General features: G+C 38.7%; 1 protein-coding gene across 1 annotated transcript; it reads right to left on the minus strand.

The window, feature by feature from the left end:
- Positions 1-6: 6 nt before the first annotated feature.
- Positions 7-10,277, minus strand: map2k1 (mitogen-activated protein kinase kinase 1). The gene is made up of 11 exons (XM_010735112.3): positions 10,001-10,277; positions 3,220-3,430; positions 2,808-2,954; positions 2,538-2,615; positions 2,315-2,366; positions 1,875-1,999; positions 1,116-1,323; positions 923-987; positions 741-799; positions 564-609; positions 7-483 (listed from the first exon to the last, which is right to left on the minus strand). The coding sequence occupies exons 1-11, from the start codon at positions 10,081-10,083 to the stop codon at positions 370-372; spliced, it is 1,188 nt and encodes a 395-aa protein (XP_010733414.1). The 5' UTR covers positions 10,084-10,277; the 3' UTR covers positions 7-369.
- Positions 10,278-19,397: the final 9,120 nt, after the last annotated feature.

A 19,397-nucleotide genomic window follows, 5' to 3' on the forward strand; every position in this document is an offset into this window, starting at 1 on the left:
CTGTCATTCAAAATTGATTCACAAGACTATTTATTTCTCACAATAAGCTAACAAAGACTCTGATCTGCTGGCACTGTAAGGAGTAAAGAGGGGTAAAGAGGAATATCAAGCACACAGGTTGAGCAGCATTTGTCATGATTAAATAATCTTATTAGAAAAAGATGGCTTTTCAGGCAGGCCACAATGTAGCCCCAAGAATTATTCAATACATAGTTAATTTCACTTGGCATGTAGGTGTGTACACTAAATATACAGCTATTGATTGCACAACTTTTAAACTAGTACTCCGTATAAACATACATTTTACCCATAATAAAAATCCAGTCCCACATTGGGGTATGGGGGATTTGTTGGAGACGGGAACTGGTCTCACATTGCTGTACCATGGGTGGGTGTCACTGGCTGGTTGAGTCCAATGGTGCTGCACAACCAGCCAGCAAAGTCAACCTGCTCTGCTTCAGACTGTTTGATAAAGGAATGCACCTGAAGAAAAGGAAAGATGTGTAAGATGATAGAGATGTAGGACAATGCAGGAAGGAATTCATCTTAACATGCACACTCACCATCAACTGTTTGAGGTCTGCTCTCTCTGCAGGATTCTTTATCAAACTGTAATGTGAGACACAAACTATCAGCATGTAATGTATTTTAACACCACTAGGTGGCATAAAGTCTGGCTAGCAAACGTGCATATTCACTTGGTGGTGGTGTCAGTAAATATTTCAAAGAGTTCTACTTACCATTTATTCACAAAATCTTGAAATTCAGAGCTAAATATTCCTGGTAGTTTTGGCGGAGGCTGAAAATGAAAAAGGTCCAGTCAGCACTGAATGGATTATAGTGCAAGAAAAGGCATTACCACAAGTACATGTGCACATAGGGTATGTTCATGTCAAGATGTGGTAGTGGTAGACACGCTCACCTCATTGACTATGTAGTCAAGCAACTCAAATATGGCCATCGGTGGTCTGCTGTCAGGGCCATATGCTGTGTGGTAAACAATGTAAAACAGATCATTTGTAATTATTTAATTCAAATCTGTTAATAATATATAGATATATCCATAATAACAATAATTTAAAAAAGCAGAATCACAGGACGAGACTCAGACTTACAGCTGCCTGGTCGCCCAGGGGGCCGTGGCTTCGGGGAGGACTCACTTGAAGCTCCTTCCCCTTCCACTGGGAAGCCAAAAATCTGTTCCAGTTCCTTCGCATCGGGCGGTGGGATAGGGAAGCGTCCAATGGCCATTTCAACCAGGGACAGCCCCATACTCCAGATGTCCGACTGAACAGAGTAATGGGTGCCCTGTAAACGCTCCGGCTGCACAACACACATGCAATTATATAACTACTATAACAAAACTGATTTGTACAATAATTGGAACACAGCAGCACGACAAAAAGCAACGGGTTAAAGCATATTTGAAATTCATTATATATATATATATATATGAGTTTATTTATGTTGCTTTGCAGTGTACACAGCAATAAGAGTGAAAGTCTCCAACTTGTAATAATCAATAAACGGTGTCAGTTTTAGTCAAATGATGCTTTAGATCAAGGTACATTACATCATCTCATTAGTGGTATAACTGATGATGTAAATTGCAAAGCCTGTGTCTACATGTGGGCCTATGTTTAACATTGCTAATACTGCTGGTGCCTACTCTACACAAAGCCTGTGTAGAAAGCCTGTCCCAGCTGATCTGTGACTCATCAAAATTGTGAATAAAGTCTCAACTGGGGAATTGGTTACCTTGGATATATAAATGTGAGACTTACTACAACTACCTACTTTAACAGGAACCCCAAAGGTTAATGTGGAAATGAGAGCAGCTGCAAACGAAACATAGCGTGTCCATTTAAACTTACAGACATGTAAGAGCGAGTGCCCACAAAAGAATTGGCCATGGAGTCTATGAGCTGTCCGCTCACTCCAAAGTCACACAGCTTGATCTCACCGCGGGAATTCACTAGGATGTTAGAGGGTTTGACATCTGAAAGGGGGACATGCAGTATTTAGGAGAACATGGTGGGCAAGTGTTCAACAGGGAGCAGTAAGCATCACAGAACAAACTGCTGCAAAGTCTCTGAACTTGTGCTGTTTTTGCACGCTTGTCTTAACCCTTCTTTTCATCATTTATGTGTATGAAAGAGTAAAACAAAGATCTACTCTATGCATCTGAAACAGAGAACTACTCTGAAGTGAAGATCTATACTTTCCCCTAAGTTATTTAACTTATTGTTATTCATGTATTTAAAGATAGTGTAACCTTTATTTTTATCTTTTAATAACTGAAATAGTGACTGACCTCTGTGCATGATCTTGTGTTTCTCCCTCAGGTAAGAGAGCCCTTTAATGACCTGGAAAGACAAATACTGCATATCAGCATAGTGAGGACGCTGATTATTTTGTAATACAAAAGACATAATGTACTAGTGCATATGCATCAGTGACAGTTTTATATCCAAAAAAACTCAAACAAATATAGCTGTAGTGTGATGACAAAACTGGGAGGTGTTGGAGCTACCCACAGCGATGCTGACTTTGCCAAGGATCTGCTCTGGGATTTTGCCCGCTTTCTTCAGTGACTGGTCCAGGGAGCCACCGTCCTACAGCCAGCATGGATGCAAAATATGGAGAATATAAAAATATAATCTGTGAAATTCAACACATTCAAATTCTATTCAATTGGTGAGCACGGAAGAAACAACATGCTCACATGCAGCACAGTCTACAAAGCAGTACTCAAAGTAAACGCTGTGTAAATACACTGGCAGCCATAACATATTAAGGATAAGCACCATATGCTCCATGCAGATGCTGATTTCTCCATCGCTGTAGAAAGCTCCGTAGAAGCCCACGATGTAAGGGGAGTTACACTCGTGTAGCACCTGCAGCTCTCTAATGATCTGGTTCCTAATGGCTGGTTTGATCTCCAGGTGGATCAGCTGGAACACAGAAGACATTGGATTTTATTTATGCACTCTTCACAAAATGATCAAGAGAGGGAAAATGTGGTTTGTGTTTCAGTCTTTTCATCCTTTCATCATAAAGGAGCTTTTTTCATGTTGTTCACAAAATACTGGAAAACGAGAAACTCTCTGAACACAGTGATGATGCCTGTGAAAATCAATGCCTCCCTGATATACTGAAGAAATCTCTGCAATTGTTTTTTGTTTGCATTCAGTAAAGCTCTGTCTATGACCAGCTTACCTTCCTTGCCATAATCAGCCCAGAAGGTCGATGGGAGACCTTGAAGACAACTCCTCCGTTGCCTGCCCCCAGCTCACAGATCTTCTCAAAGTCATCGTCCTTGAGCTCTCCCACCTTCTGCTTCTGTGTCAGAAAGGCCTCCAGGCGTTTTCGCTGCTGCTCATCCAACTCAAGCTCCTCTAGTTTCTTTTGCAATGCCTCCAAGTTTGTTCTTAGAAAGACAAGGAAGACAGACATAAGAGAAAGGTGAATAATTCATGTTTTATTTATGTATTCTTCCATGAATAAAAGGGCCTTGAGTCCATTCTGGCAGTACTGACAGACAGACTGACAGGCTGTCCTGACATGAGGCTGCCCACAGTGCATCCAGATCTGCTTCATCTATCTATATAAGAAAAGACAGCGCTTCGTGATAACTACAACTACTGTTCCAACCTCTAGGAACAGAGGCAAACAACCAAAGAGCCAGCAGGAAGGCACAAAGGCTTGCAGAGTGTACTTCAGTGTTCCTTCCTCCCCACATCCTGATGTGAGGAAATTCCTCTGAGTGCTGATGACGCTCATCTGATGCTGTTGTCATGGTGATGCGTTTCCTTGAAAAATCAATTGTGAAGTGTTCTAACATGCTGCTTTCTGACCTCTCTTTCTCCTCTCAAGACACTGTACACACAGCAACACATTCCAGTCGAAGCTTCTATCATGAACTTTATAAGAAGTTGATGTAAGGTCAGTGAGTCGTCATGTAATTTCAATAGATCAGATGTCAAAGAGCTTTAAAAAAAATAAGAATATTAGTTAGTTTATGTATAAAAAAAATGGAAACAAGGCACACATTAGCATTTTGGAGTAAGTTATATTTTTTAGTAAATGTTTCTTAATGCAAAGTTCAAAGCTTTATTCTGCAAAAAATGAAACAAAAACTTTTTTTTCTCATGCCTGCAAGTGTACAAACTACTGTAAAGTGTTCCATCTCTAGTTTCTAACAAAGAATGAATATTTAGTGCCATTTATTCATATTTGCATGATAATGTGATATAATTTTCTTCAAGCTCACTGGCAATTATACTTTTTCAAAATCTTTGCAATTAATCACGACTCAGTGACGAGCAGCTAGAGCAGCGTAGTATTGTCTTCTCTCCGCTGCTCAACCACACAGCAAACAGAGGGTTAAGTGGTTTTATTTTTGACACCAGGACTGCATATCCATGGAGACGAGGTGCTGAGTTTGAGTTGGCTGTGGGTAGCGTGGGTGGTTTGTCGACAAGAGCCGGGGGTGGTGGAGGCTGGAGATACTGAGAAGAAGAGCAGCCTGAAACACACTCCACACAAAACACATGTGGGAGGGACTACAGTAGCTGCAGCGCCCCCCCATCTATCTCTCTGGGTGCAGGAAGAACTGAGCACGATGCTGGCCTTTTGTGCTTTATCCCCACAGTGTCCAAGGACATCGAGTAGAACTCGAATGCAAAATACTCAAGAGAGCCGCAGTCTGCTGTTATCAAATATGTGACTGTGAGCCACGCAAAACTAAAAAAATAAAGATTATGTAAAATAGGATATTACATACTGTCAAAATTCTATATTTTAGTAAACTTAAATAAATCAAACCATATCATCTGCAGTTGTGAAGTGTCTATGCACTTCTCCTGCTGTAAATCAGCTTTTTTCCCACCAGACCTGTAACATGGATAACTGCAAGATGCTCAATAGATTCATTTTCAGAAAAGCATGACTTCACAGATTCACAAATGGATGTAGTAGTTAATAAGGAATACTTTACCAAAAAATGCATCCTTATCTAGTTGTTGTTTCATCTGTATGTGGGCCACTATTTATTGCGTAATGGTCATTACTCCCTGAAGTTGAGTAGCGGAGGTTAAGTGACAATGTGTAAACGATACCACCCATTTTTGAGTGAGCTAAATATTCAAGAGTAGTATTACATATCACTGTTTATAACACAGGATGTTTATCCTCCGGTAGTTGCATAAGTGCAGAGTATACTCACTTGCTCCAGGCACCACTACACCGCTAAGTATAGTTTGATGTATCATAAGGTTTAATTTTATTATCAAGAAAATCAAGTCTGCAAGAAAACACAAGTGTTTTAAGTGAAGTGGAATTAATTAACTAGTCGCATTCCTTTGTGATAAAACAGGATATAATAAAAGGAATCTAATCAATGAAGTAGCACCATGAACTATGGTTGCTCTACGGGTTAATTGTTCCAAGACTTCCATATCACAAATTCACATGTACATCGTCTCTATTCCTGTTCAGCTGAACTGCAAAAATCACAATAATAATAATAATAAAACTATAAAGATCCACTAAACAGTGCAGTTATATTATGCAAGTCTTGATGCATGTAATAGTAGGATCACGTCCAAGGTTTTAGCAAATAGCAGGTCTACTCAGGACAGGTTGTTTTTATTTGTTCTCAGATCTCCTCTGATAATATTACATGCTTGGCTGGCATCGTGTGGGCCACTCAGTACACTTCTCCCATGGCTGCCAGCCATTTCACGCTGAAGAAGCATTTGGCGGGCAGTAATGGCAATTCCTTTTCACTAGAATAGTGGAATACTCTGGTTTCAATAAGAGGCTTATCCATTGCATTAAGCTCTACAGCCCAATATACAACACCTGTGCTGCTGGTGTGAGCATCAGATCCTCCTGTGTGCTGGTCCAAATTACCCCAAAACAATGCATTAATTTATGTGTCTGTTGGCAGGAACATACCGAGTGGTAGGTTTTTTTTTAGATTCAGCTATGATATTATCGTTATTATATCCACAGAATGCCCTTTGACATGTCACAGAGCAAGAATCACAGGTATAATTAATAAATTGATGATGGCTGAATTCCATTTAGCTAATTCGGTTTCTGGCTCCTGATATTGTGCATGACTTACTGGGGAACATTAATAAAACAGAGCCATCATTAATGTTATTAGTAATACCTGTGCTTTTTCTGCTATTACAAGTCGAGACGTCTGCTGTATTGAAAGCCTACTGGGTGGAGAATTTACTGAGACTTAAATAAAGTTATTAATAAGAATGATACAGGTGAAAAAACTGAGAGGACGTACAATCAGCCAAAATATGAACCACCTGCAGGGACGAACTGTGTCTTTTGGTTCCAGATGGCACTTGCAAAGCTAAAATTAGGAAATCAGGAAATATTCAAAATTCTAGACATATTTGCTCTGTTAGACATTTACACTGTGCGCTCTTATCCATAAAATCAATATCTGCAAGTTCAGATATCTGTTGGTCACCTCTTATTTGGGCTTTAAAGTAGTTGTCATTATGATGATAAGTCTGAACACTGGAGGTGATATGATGAAAAGATCACTTTAGGACACAATGTACATCTGGACTTGCTCAAAAACTCAAGCACTTAAATAGACTATCAAAGCCTAATTGGTCTAGAGTCTAGAGCATTGACCTCTCCTCTAAAAATATATGAAAGCAGAATATAATTGGACTCGGCTCTAACCAAACTTCTTTGGTACCCTTGTTATCTGACACATAACATAAAGGTTCATTATTAGGTCAAACGAAATTCAACTTGTAACTCTATAACTATAACAATTGTTATCCCTCTTCCTTCTCCATGTGGGTGTGCAGGAGTTTTCTGTAGTGTTAAGGAACAAAATGCGTGAGGGACATCTGTGCGCCTGCAGAGCAGTCATTAACAATCACTGAAACAGGATTTGTCTTATCTCACAGCCTCAGACAGCTGAAAGTGTAGAGATAAAGCTATCTTTTTTTATGGAAAAAAGAGGTCTGAATAACTGAATGGCTTTCTGTCAACAGCATGTCAGTCTGAGTGACAAGGCTCACGTCACAGCGGTACCACTGGACACACATACACAGATTGTGGTGGGAAGAGAGATCCCTCCACGACAGATACTTCCAACTCCTGATTGTCCCTGAATGGTGATTTGAGACATGCTGCTCCTCGGCCTCAGCAGCAGGAATGTGCTCAGCTCCAGCCAAAAATTATGTCATCATCATCAACCTCTACTGAGCAGAGGAACAACTCCCCTGTTTGACATTATAAACATGCTGATCCTCCAACATAAAAGCACAAACTGTGTGACATTCGCTAATATCTTTTATATTTCTAGTGAAGGAAAATGTATAGATAAATGTATAAAGGAGAAAGTACATTTGTTATAATGAAGAATAAAATACAATTCTAGTCACAATTATATTTTTACATGTCTCTGAGTTAGTTGGAAAGCAATTGTTCAAGCTAAATTCTGAAACATTTGATGGTTCTTTTTAAATTGGATGATTTGCTGCTTAGTCTTAAATAATAACAAACTACATTATGTCTGTGTTTAATTATCAGACAAACCCAGACCCAGTCAACCAATTGAGAAGATCAAGGCATATCAATCAATATTAATTGTTAGTTGCAGCCTGATGAGTTTATACTAAAATGGTTGCAGCTGCAGAAGAAAAAGAGAAAGTTTAATGCATATAAAATTTATAAGTAATTCATTGCAAAAGACCCAAATTGCCTTCAGATATACAATGAACAAAACCAGCCTTCACTAAGATGGCATGTTATGTAATTCTCTCCTCAACTGATCCAGCTTGCTGCTGGACTGACTGGGCTTTTCTCTGTGAACTGAGAACGATAAGAGCATGGTGTCATAACAATTTAATCTCCATTACTGCGTTTTATCAAATGGTGGTGCAAACAGGCAGTTACAAACTTCTCCATCACACAGAAATATTACTCAACACGTTGCCTCCCTGCAAAGGTCAGCCTCAAACTAATCACTGTCCACGCGAAGTGGGTCGTTAGAGTGACTGAGTGACCCGCTCATCCATGAAGAGATGACTTCATGTAGCAGGAAAAGCACAGGTGATACAAATGTTGTAAACGATGGCTCAATGCCATCAAGTGTCCCAGTGAGCCTGCATGCACAATATACCAACTAGCTATCTCAGCTAAATGGAATGCAGTTAAACGTATAATTATGTTTCCTGTCATGACATGACAACACGTCTGCTGTGAAGAAGGCCCATTCACAAAGCGAAATGAAAGTTGTAACGGCCAGACTATTTATAATATCGCCAAAAAGTGTATAACCCACAAATATGAAAAATGATTAACCGTTGGCATGTACCAAGCAAATATTCACAACAATACAAACAAAAAACTGGTCAACCATTGTAGAAAATGAAGGCATATTTATTCAATTTAATTGTCTATAATCCATCAATTGATTTTAACTCATTGCTTTTTAAGTAATTAATTACAAAAGACCCTCCAGATGTGCAATGAAACAATGAAATATTCCACAACACATTGGAAAAACAGTCATCACTCGGATGACATGTTATGTAATTCTCCCCTCAACTGATCCAGCTTGCTGCTGGACTGACTGGGCCTTTGGCTGAGGGTTTTGGCTGGTGGTTACAAACAATGGCAAGTTGCACAGCAGACATTTTGACATCGCATAGCAGGAAACTCACGGATGTATTAGGTATCGCTATGTTTTAACTTACATTCTTTTATTTATTTTACAATTTCTATTGCTTTCTTTATGTTTGGGTTTTAAACCTATGTTTGATTTCTGCTTACCACTGTGATTTACACGACTTTTGTATTTGCTTATAATACTGTACTTACTGAGCTTCATTCTGCAAGCCTTTAGGGGTTTCTAAATCCCCCATGCACAATTTCACAATTTGCTTTTTGTCTTTTGCTCTGCTTATTTGTTTTATTGTGAAATTAATAAATACAAAACAACATGATACACCACACATGGGAGGTCCTGCTATAGTGGTTCACGGTCACTGTTACTGGGACACTTAATGTAACTGATCCCATTGTTACTGTTATTAGGTTCACCTTTGCCTGTCAAAATGTCTGCTCGGCAACCAGTCCAATAGACCTTTTTCACAGGAGCCATTTGACTTGAAATAGTATGTTCAACACGGGTGTTACCAATGATAATAATTAAGGTTCTGTTTCATTTATTACAGCAGAGCCTTTTTCATTATGCACCACAGCAGCACCCTGACTCTGTTTGACCTGAATGGAACAGAACCTTAATTATTATCATTGTTAACAGCTGTGTTTACATACTTTTTCATGTCAAAATTGCTGCTGTGACAAAGATCTATTGTGTGGCCGACCAACAGAAAATGTATCACCTACTATTATTATTTGCTTAAGTAATTTATCAAACATAAGCACCATACATTTGCTCTGACCTGATGCCTTTTTCTGCTTTTATATTATTAAGAAGTGAATATCTCTGTGTTTTAGGCAGTTGGTCTGACAGAAATACTGTTTAAAGATGTGAACTTGTGCTTGGAGAATTAACTTTTTACTATTTTCTTACATTTAGACTAAATTATTAATTGGAAAACAAACTAAAATCCTCATTATCAATCATTACTATTTTGGATTTTGGGAACTTCTCAATATGTTTTGGATGAATATTTAATGAAGATAATCATTCATTGCAGCCCGAGAGTAAACCTCATCAGGTCTCACACACACACACACACACACACACACACACACACACACACACACACACACAAAGCTGGTGCAGAGTCACATTGGAGAGAGAAGTTTGCATATAAAAGAGATGTTCAGTCATCTGTCATAGGCCTATCTTATTGCAGTTGTCACGAACCTTTATTACACACTCAGCATGGATCAGACATAAATAATCATTCACATAGTCGTTATCAATATTCCCCATCCACCAGTCTGAATGGAGCAGATGAATATTGACACTCACTCTGTGGCTCCGGTTCCGTTGATAGTGTTTCCATCGGGGATCGGGTTGAGTTTGATCGGCTCTGGCTTCCTTCTGTTCTGCATGTTACACACAAGGAACCAAACAAACACAGCAGCTGTACAGATGTAGACCCCACAGAGGAAGAGCTCTGATGCCAAGCAGGCACAGTCAGGTTAGTCGACAGGGACTGACAGATGAAGACACACAGCGGTGCAGTCATGAGCTGGAGGGACTGTGATTCTTCTTAATGGGTGGATGTGAATGATCCGGAAAATGAAACGTCACAAAAATATTTACATTCGTCTTCCGGACAGCATGACTGTACCTGTGACAGCACCCCATCTGCTGGTGATAAGTGGTACTACCACGCTATAACCCACAGTTGTATTGGTGTAATGGTGCAAACTTTGAGGTACTTGTACTTAAGTATTCTCATTTTATGTTATCATATATTTCTACAAGATAACATTATTGACTATGACTTCTGTAAGTGCAATAGTATATAACACTGGGGGAACACAATTTTTGTTGAGTTAGGTCTGACAGCTGTTTTTAACTAATTTTTGGGTGTGGAATCCAAAACTTTTTTTTAGATAGATATAGAGTTTTTCTCTATCACGTCAAGTTTTTGAACTATAAGATCCCCGTTTTCTTAAAAATATGAAAGCCTATATAATAATATATGTAATATGAAAAATACTGTACTTAACAGATATGTGCTTGTTTTCACTGAACAAAAGTAACAGTGTGCAATGATCTTTTTGCTCTCGCCAAACCATGGGGATACCAAATGCCAACTCTTCACGTGTTCCTTTGGTCCACATCCGTAAACTCTCGACACACGGCTTGCACACTTTGTGAGGGGCCAATGGCTTGTCTTGATCACTGAGTTTTAATTTAAAATATGCAAAATATGCTTGTTTCACAAATGCACTGATGTTTGCCCTCTGACTTGGAATGGTGAAACTACCACAAATATAGCAAAAGGAGTCAGGGTTGTTTAGGCATTTAGGACGAGAAGTAGTAGGAGCAGACATGATCTGGAACAAAGGAAATATATACCTATGTAAATAAAACACTAAGATGGAATAGTAGTAGTAGTAGAAAATTACAAAAACAGTATAAAACAAAATAGAACGGTATGTCCATGGTTACAAGGTTAAGAGAAAAGCCAGCACAAATCTTCTTCATTCCTACTATGCTGGCTTTCTGTTTGCAGATATTGATAGTACTGACCTAATTGGAGCTGCACACACCTCTCACCGCACTGTCTCAATTGTGACTGCACAAACAAGTTGCCACGTAGCTGTAGATGAGTCCAGTCGTAATCAGCTGGCAAGTCTTACTACAGCTACATCAGTGGAATTTTGCTTATGTGGAGGGTAAGCTGTGGAGAAAAAACTTGACCTACTAGAAAAAAACTGACTGCAATTTTGGAATCACCATGCCATTTTAGTTTTAATCAGCATAAAAATCTAATTGAGTGTGCCTGAAAGCGCACACTATATGTTATCCACCGCGCTTCTTCCGCTTATTATTCTTATGCCGTTTTTTGGCTTGTTTCTCCTCCCAGAGTTTTTGTCGCACACACACAAAACAGGTATCAAAACGTGCGGCTCGGCCAGGATTGGTGTGCTATGACTTTCTAAGAGTTTCGGCAAACAGTTTTGTCAAAAATTGCCAAAAACCACGCCAAAAAATGAATGGATGTGTATTGCAAGAATTTTCGAGAGCTAGAGTGAGTGATGTCATCGCTAGAGTGGAGAAGGAGAGGAAAATTCGTCTAAAATTAAATTTTTCGATTTTGGCCGCAAATGTCAAGCTACAGAAATCGTTTATAGCTAGAAACGTAGGAAAATTTGTCGTCTCATTCACATTCGCCTGCTAAAGCTGTCAGATATATAGTTTTGGCGGGAGACGCAAAAAGATGCGGCAGCAGCACCCATCAACAGCCTCATAGACTGCCATGTTAAAAAGGCGGGAAATTTTCTGGGGGAAAGCAGAAGTAACTATGAATTGCTGTAGATGGCACACTTCTTCATTTAATGACACAAAACAACTATGTAGATGTTCAGTAGGGACTCGGGATGCTCAAAGTTAAGCCAGTTTAATGATTGGAAATGCGGTTTGGCCAGAGATCCTTCCTCTTCGAGGGATGGTCTCAACATTTTCTCTCTCTCTCTGTCAGCATTCCCAACTGACATTCTAACAGGTTCAGTAACTGCTCTGCTGATTAGAGTTGGTCCTGGTTGCTTGGCAACCTCAAGCCTGCCTGAAGGAGGAGAGGGGGGAGGGGCCGGCAGGCAGAAGCCAGCAGGCAGAAGCTGAGTGGCGGCCATTTTAGCAGTTATTGGCACTTAATTTGAACTTGTCTGTCTAAAATGACAGACAGAGACAGCAGAAAAAAACGACGAAATGAAGGAGGGAAGGAAGGAAAAAACAATGAAAGGAAGGAAGGAAGGAAAAAAACGCCGGAAGGAAGGAGGGAAGGAAGTAAAAAAACGACGAAAGGATTTAAGGAAGGAAGGAAGGAAGGAAGGAAGGAAGGAAGAAAGGAAGGAAGGAAAAAAACAACAAAAGGAAGTAAGGAAGGAAGTAAAAAACGACGAAAGGAAGGAAGGAAGTACGGAAGGAAGGAAGGAAGGAAGGAAGGAAGGAAGGAAGGAAGGAAGGAAAAAAAAACGACGAAAGGAAGTAAGGAAGGAAGGAGGGAAGGAAGGAAGGAAAAAAATGACGAAAGGAAGGAAGGAAGTATGGAAGGAAGGAAGGAAAAAAATGAGGAAAGAAGGAGGGAAGAAAGGAAAAAACAACGAAAGGAAGGAAGGAAGGAAGGAAGGAAGGAAGGAAGGAAGAACTGGTTTCACACATGAAGAACTCTTCAGGTAAGATGTTCTTCACAAATATACTAAAACATGAATCTGTGTTTGTTTGTTGCAGACTTCAAGGCCAAGTACCAACAGCTAAACAAGCTCGGGGAAGGAGGCTTCGGAGTAGTTTATGCTGGTTACAGGGAAACCGATTCTTTACTCGTATTACATTCATATTCTCACACTACACATCCACACATCATCACTCCCTGAACTAACAGAAACACTGCTGATTCTGTCCTGTAGGTGGCAATCAAACACATCCCGAGGGCAGATGTGTGCCTTCGACCAAGAGTGAGTTAATGTTCAAATTATTGTGCATCTTCCCTTCCTGTCCTTGTTGAACAAACATGTCTATAATTTCTCATTTTGTCCTGTGTACTCTTTCCTATAGATCATAAACAGGAAAAAATGCATGATTCCTAATGAGGTGCTTCTCATGCGGCGAGTAGCAAGTGGACCAGACTCGGTGGAGAAATCTGTGGCCGTATCATTGCTAGATTGGTACGATCTGGACCAGGAGGTTGTGCTGGTCATGGAGAGACCATTCCCCTGCACTGACCTGTATGCATACGTCACTGGTCCCATTGATGAAAACCAGGCTAAGGTACTGAAGCAATTCGTGCAACTCCTAATGGATGCAAATTTGTGTTCACATTCTCATTCACTTCAAACACACCTTTATATCCATGCACCTTTATATCCTGCAGGTTAGGCTTGATTGCTGCAGGGTAAAGGACCTGTTGAAACAGAGATCAACACAATCATGAAAACTTTCTAACTTTCTAAACAAACCCTGAAAGCAGATAGACACTCTAGTCACTACGTGGCCAAAAGTATTTGCTCCCATTTAGCCACAAGAACATTAGTGAGGTCCCACACCGATGGGCACCATCTGGAAACATAATCCAGTTATCATTGTGCGCTCATGGTCTTGCATTCTAATTAAATGACTGGGGCGTAATGAAGAAACAAGTCAGATTACTTATATGTGATTTCACTTGTGCTTGTCACTTCCTGTAACGATGCAACGTTGCATAAGGAGGCTGTAGTATCAAGATGGCAGGTAAAAACCACAGGAGTGTGCATATAAACATACATATACAACTCTTTATAGTTTTTGTCGCACATACACAAAACGGGTATCAAAACGACCGGCTCGCATCAGCGCTAGCAATTATCGTTAGCTGTTAAGACATGTTTATTGCTAACATTAGCGCCCAATGCTAAAATTTGTGCTAATTAACATTAGCCACTAGGAATTAAATAAATGCTAATTGTTAACATGCTAATGCTAACATATTAATGCTAATTAGCATTAGCCACTAAGAATTAAATACATGCTAATTGCTAACATGCTAATGTTAAGATGCTAATGTTAACTGCTAGCGCATCAGCACATACATGTTAATGTTAACATGCTAATGTTAACACGCTAATGCTAACATGTTAATGCTAAGTAACATTAGCCTCTAAGAATTAAATACATGTTAATTGCTAACATGCTAATGTTAACATGCTAATGTTAATTGCTAGCGCGTCAGCGCATCAGCGCTAATATGCTAACGCTAACATGCTAACGTTAACATGCTAATGCTAACATGCTAATGTTAACATGCTAATACTAACATGCTAATGTTAATTGCTAGCGCGTCAGCGCATCAGCGCTAACATGCTCATGCTAACATGCTAACTGCTCCTGTGTCTAAATAAACATGTTAAAAATAACTCTTTGAGGTGTGCTTTTTGAATGACCTGACCTGCAGCTCACCCTGGTTGCTTGGCAACCTCAAGCCTGCCTTTGATTAAGTTTGTCGAAGTCTCAATTTCGGACATTTTATCCTTCTCTCTGGCATGCACAAACACAGACACATAGAGAGAGAGACAGACAGACACCACACACAGATAGACAAAAAAAAGGAGTCCCTTCAAAATAAGAGCCCATTAAAAAGGCAATGATGACACAGCTTGTTGTATTAATACTGAATTTACTGAGCAGTGTCAGTAATAATGTATGGGGGCGATGCTGCCAGAGTCAGGCACACTCAAAATTTCTTTAGAAATGTTCAATTCTTCAAATTGTTCCCCAGTGTAACATACTGATTATACTGGGGCCATGGTAATGCGGTGTGGTTAGGACTGTCAGCTCACAGCAGGAAGGTTCCTACCTGCTACAACCTTTCTTTACGGAGTTTGCATATTCTCCCCATATCTGCATGAATTCTCTGCAGGTACACTGGCTTCCTCCCACAGGCCAAAGACTTGGTGAATGGTTGTTTGTCTCTATATGTCAACCCTGTGATTAACTGGAGACTTGTGCTGAGATCAGCTCTAGCCATCAGCTATGGAAAGGGACAGATGTATGAGTGTATGATTTATCAACATTAACTACACTTGTTGGTTTGTTTTATTAGGTTATCTTCACCGAGATAGCTAGCTGAAATGTCTGGTGCTCCGTGTGTTTAGCCATGAGCCATGTTTTCTTTTAAGCAGCTTCACAGTCTGATGAAATGTGAAGAGGAAAAAAGGAAAAAAATGTGTGAGGGAATTAAAAAATGTATTAAATGTGTGCTTTTCAAAACTTAATCAGTTGAACATCTTGCCTTGTTAATGAATTTGAGACCATTAGAAGTATTGTCGGCATACAATAAATAGCCCTATTCGACTACTGTAGTAATCCATAGTATGGCATGATCTGCTCAGCTAAGTAAACAGAAATCATAACTTAAAGACATGAACATCAGTCCATATGGAAAATCTCAAAAACTTTGAATGTGTCTTCAAGTGTAGTTGTAAAATTAATCAAATGCTATGATAAATTTTTACTTGGTCTCAAAAGTCGGCAATTATCGATTTTGGTTTGTCTTTGTGACACGCAGAGAAAGTGAACAGACGCTATCTGCTGGTGTGGTTCCCCCTGGTAAGTATGGAGGAGGAGGTGTGACTGTGTGTGGGAGCTTTGCTTTTGTCACTGTTGGTGAATTATTCCAATTTTTAAGGAACACTTGACCAGCATGGCTACCATAGTATATGGCAGCAACATGTCATCAAATCTGGTTTGTGCTCTGTGGCACCCTTATGAACAGGACAAGGACCCAAAACACACAGCATAAGATCCCTTTGGCCTCCACAATCACCCAACCTAAACCAGGTTGAAATGGTTTTGGATAAGTTGGACTGCAGAGTGAAGGAAAAGCAGCCAACAAGTGCTTAGCATTCAAATCATTTCCGGTGACAGCCTCATGAAGGTCGCTAAGAGAATGACAAGAGTGTGCAAAGCTGTCATCAAAGCAAAAGGTGGCTTACTCTGAAGAATCTAAAATATAAAACATAATATATATATATATAGAAATATATATAGAAAAAAATAGCAAAACCTTTGAAAGAGAAGTCTAATGAGCTAGAAAGATGAAAAGTAAATGGAATGCAAATGTGTGTTTACTTGCATGCTGGTTGTGTGTAATTATTATTCAAATGGTTAAGTGCTTTTCATGCGGGAGACATTTGAAAGCCACTTCATGTGATTAATGTTATTAATTCCTAATTAGTATAAATTACATTTATGATCAGTGGACATTAAACAACACATTAAAGTCACAATTTCCATCAAAGAGATATTAATTAATGAAATCAAATCATTGTTGGATTTAACATTTGATATTTGTAGCTATTTCCTATTTCAGTGTCCAGCGTTTTCCTCCGTTTTACTGACTGTCACCTCTCATTAATAGACAGCGCTTCATCAAATCATTTCACCATCTTTTTTGCTTCCAGTTTATCTTCAGCCTCTCATCCAGTGAATTTTTCAACACGTTCTGCTTCTGTTTGATTTATTCTAGTCCAAAATCACGAAGGATTTAGTGTCTGAGTTCATCCACAGCAATACCCTCCCCTCTTTAACACTTTCCTTTAAACGTCCTGTGTCTTTTATTATTGTTGACACTCTCTGTGGCTGTTGAGAGGATTAAAAGAAGCTATTGATGATTATTTTTATATTGTGTAAGAGGTCTGAATTTTGCAGGAGCTCAGACTCATGTTGCTGCAGACTCATTGCTGAGCCTTCCGTCAGTGCCTTTCTTACCATTTATACACTTTAGACACTAACTAATTGGTATCATCATGAAATTTACCCAGCTGTTTACTTACATTAAGACTATACTATAATTGTCTTTTTTATTTCTAGTTTAGTCTGGTTACATTTTTATCTTTTAATATGCAAATTTCGCATCATCTAATGAAATATGTGATCATTTGCATATATTCAGAAATCTGTATGTTGGAAGTTCAATAATCTTTTTTATAGTAGTACTTTATAGAGTATATAGAGGTTCTTCTGGGATTTTAGAGATTTCTTTTCTCTTTATCACTCTGTAAATCAGAAAATACTGACAACAGCTGTAGAAAAATCAATTTTCACCATGTTTTTAGGAATAAAATGTTAGACTATGAATGATAGATGAACAAATCCCTCTGTAAAAAGCTTCAAAATATAGATAGGAATAAAACTGGAAATGTGTATGGTATGTATGGTGTATGGTACTGAGGTGGAGATTTCTGGATATATATTGTAAAACTTAATACATTTTTGTAAATGTAGTATGGTGTAAAAAGGTTTGGCTATAAGATATCACAATGATAACATTGTCTCACATTAAGACAGTTACTTTTTGTATTACACGTTTTTTGAAATGTTATATTCAAATTTGCAAATGAGGCATCATCTAATGCCAAGTTTTGAATTTATGAGATACACCTACACAAATAAACAGGCGAACTGCAGTAATATAAACACATAAATGTGTATTTTGGACATTTTCTATCCAGTAGTCTGAGAGAAGACAGCTCAAAACTGACCAGTGCATGAAAAAACAAGGTTTTTATCTGTAGCATCTTGCCTTAATCTATAAAACCTTCTCGTCTCTTCTGGAAAAACTTTCTTTATTTCATTTCTGGGTACATAGCCTATTGTATTCGCCAGACTGTTTGACCTCTGTGAAAACAATTAATCAAAACTAGGAATGATTGAATGGTTTCACCTGTTAGACAGGCACACATCACCTTCCCCAGTGAATGATGTGTCAGCTGTCAGCCGGACCGTACCATGTAGATTAGATATCAAGCACGACTTGAAACTGGCTGCCATTTTAAGAATTTGCTCTGAAGTCTTTACACATTGACCTGACAGACACAAGGCCACTGCGCCGTGCCCAGTTTACCAAAAGCAGCTTGCTGCCAGAATCAGATTTTTCTCTATAAACCAGGACTGACAGAGAGGAAAGATCGGCTGTGTCCTATCTCGAGCCCTTGGACAGAAGCTGTGGGAATTCAAACTTGCCTTAGACAAATTGGGTTGTGGTCAAGCATACCAGACCTGACTACAATCCTGGTCTTCCACATGGACCATAAAAACAGTGGTTTTCCTTCACAAGGGGTCAGGACTCCCACAACTTGTTGCAAGATGATTATCAAGGTACAACAGAACATAATAAAATTCTGCTTCACACAATTACATTAATTTTTTGGTGGGGTTTAAAATCTTTGCTTTGGTTCTTGTGAAGAAACAGCTCATAAAATGATTAATTAATATGCTCACTATTGCTTTGTATTAATGGTTCAAAAGCATACAAGGTTTGGATGTACACTCACAAAATGAATATTGTGTAATTACATTTGACCTCTGAGAATGCAAGAAAACAAAAACATGTTTCAATATTAATCATATTCCATGTGTTATTTCCAACACATTCTTATAAGTACATCTTTGACTTTCAATATCATGATGTTATTGATGATATGATAAAAATACAGAGATGACAACATAACATCAACAAGTTAATTCAACTTGGAATCTATATTATATTAAAAAACTATCTGGTTAACACTAGCATATTTACAAATAATGTTGATTATTATCCTCATAAATAAATAAATGTAAATAAAAGTAACCCTGCCTCCCTAACTGATCGGGCTACCCATCCAACCAACCTCAGGGCGGGTAAATTTATTCAACAAATCTTAACCCAATGCAACTTAAAAAGACATTTGAAGTAGTTATTAAATTACAAAATTTAAAGTTCAAGAAAAAGTAATTGTTTAATAGAACATTACTCATCTCTATACTTATTTCTTATTAAGCTGTACTGGAAATAATCCTGAATGTTTGGATTAGCCACAATTACTGATTGGTGTAACAGGTACATTTTTGTTAAAGTTCCCCTCTACTCACATATGTACTTTCTTATTGTTACTTCACTTGGATGTTTGAGCTCCTCAGTGCAGAAAGATGTACATACAGTTTGACACTAGAAGAAACATTCATCTGCGGAAGGAAGAAAGTCTCTCTGTGCTCAGTTTTAAGCTAATTTAAGACAAGTTTAAAGTAAATCTTACTCTAATATGCAGTTTACATAGGCGAAACTTGAAAAGTGGATTTTTCAGTGAAGTAGGAGACATCAAACAGCTGAGTAAATGTAACCTTTGATTTGAATCATATAGATTCTGTATTTTTTAACAAGGGAGAAAGAGTAGAT

Source organism: Larimichthys crocea, chromosome XXI (assembly GCF_000972845.2).
Source record: "Larimichthys crocea isolate SSNF chromosome XXI, L_crocea_2.0, whole genome shotgun sequence".
NCBI lineage: Eukaryota > Metazoa > Chordata > Actinopteri > Sciaenidae > Larimichthys > Larimichthys crocea.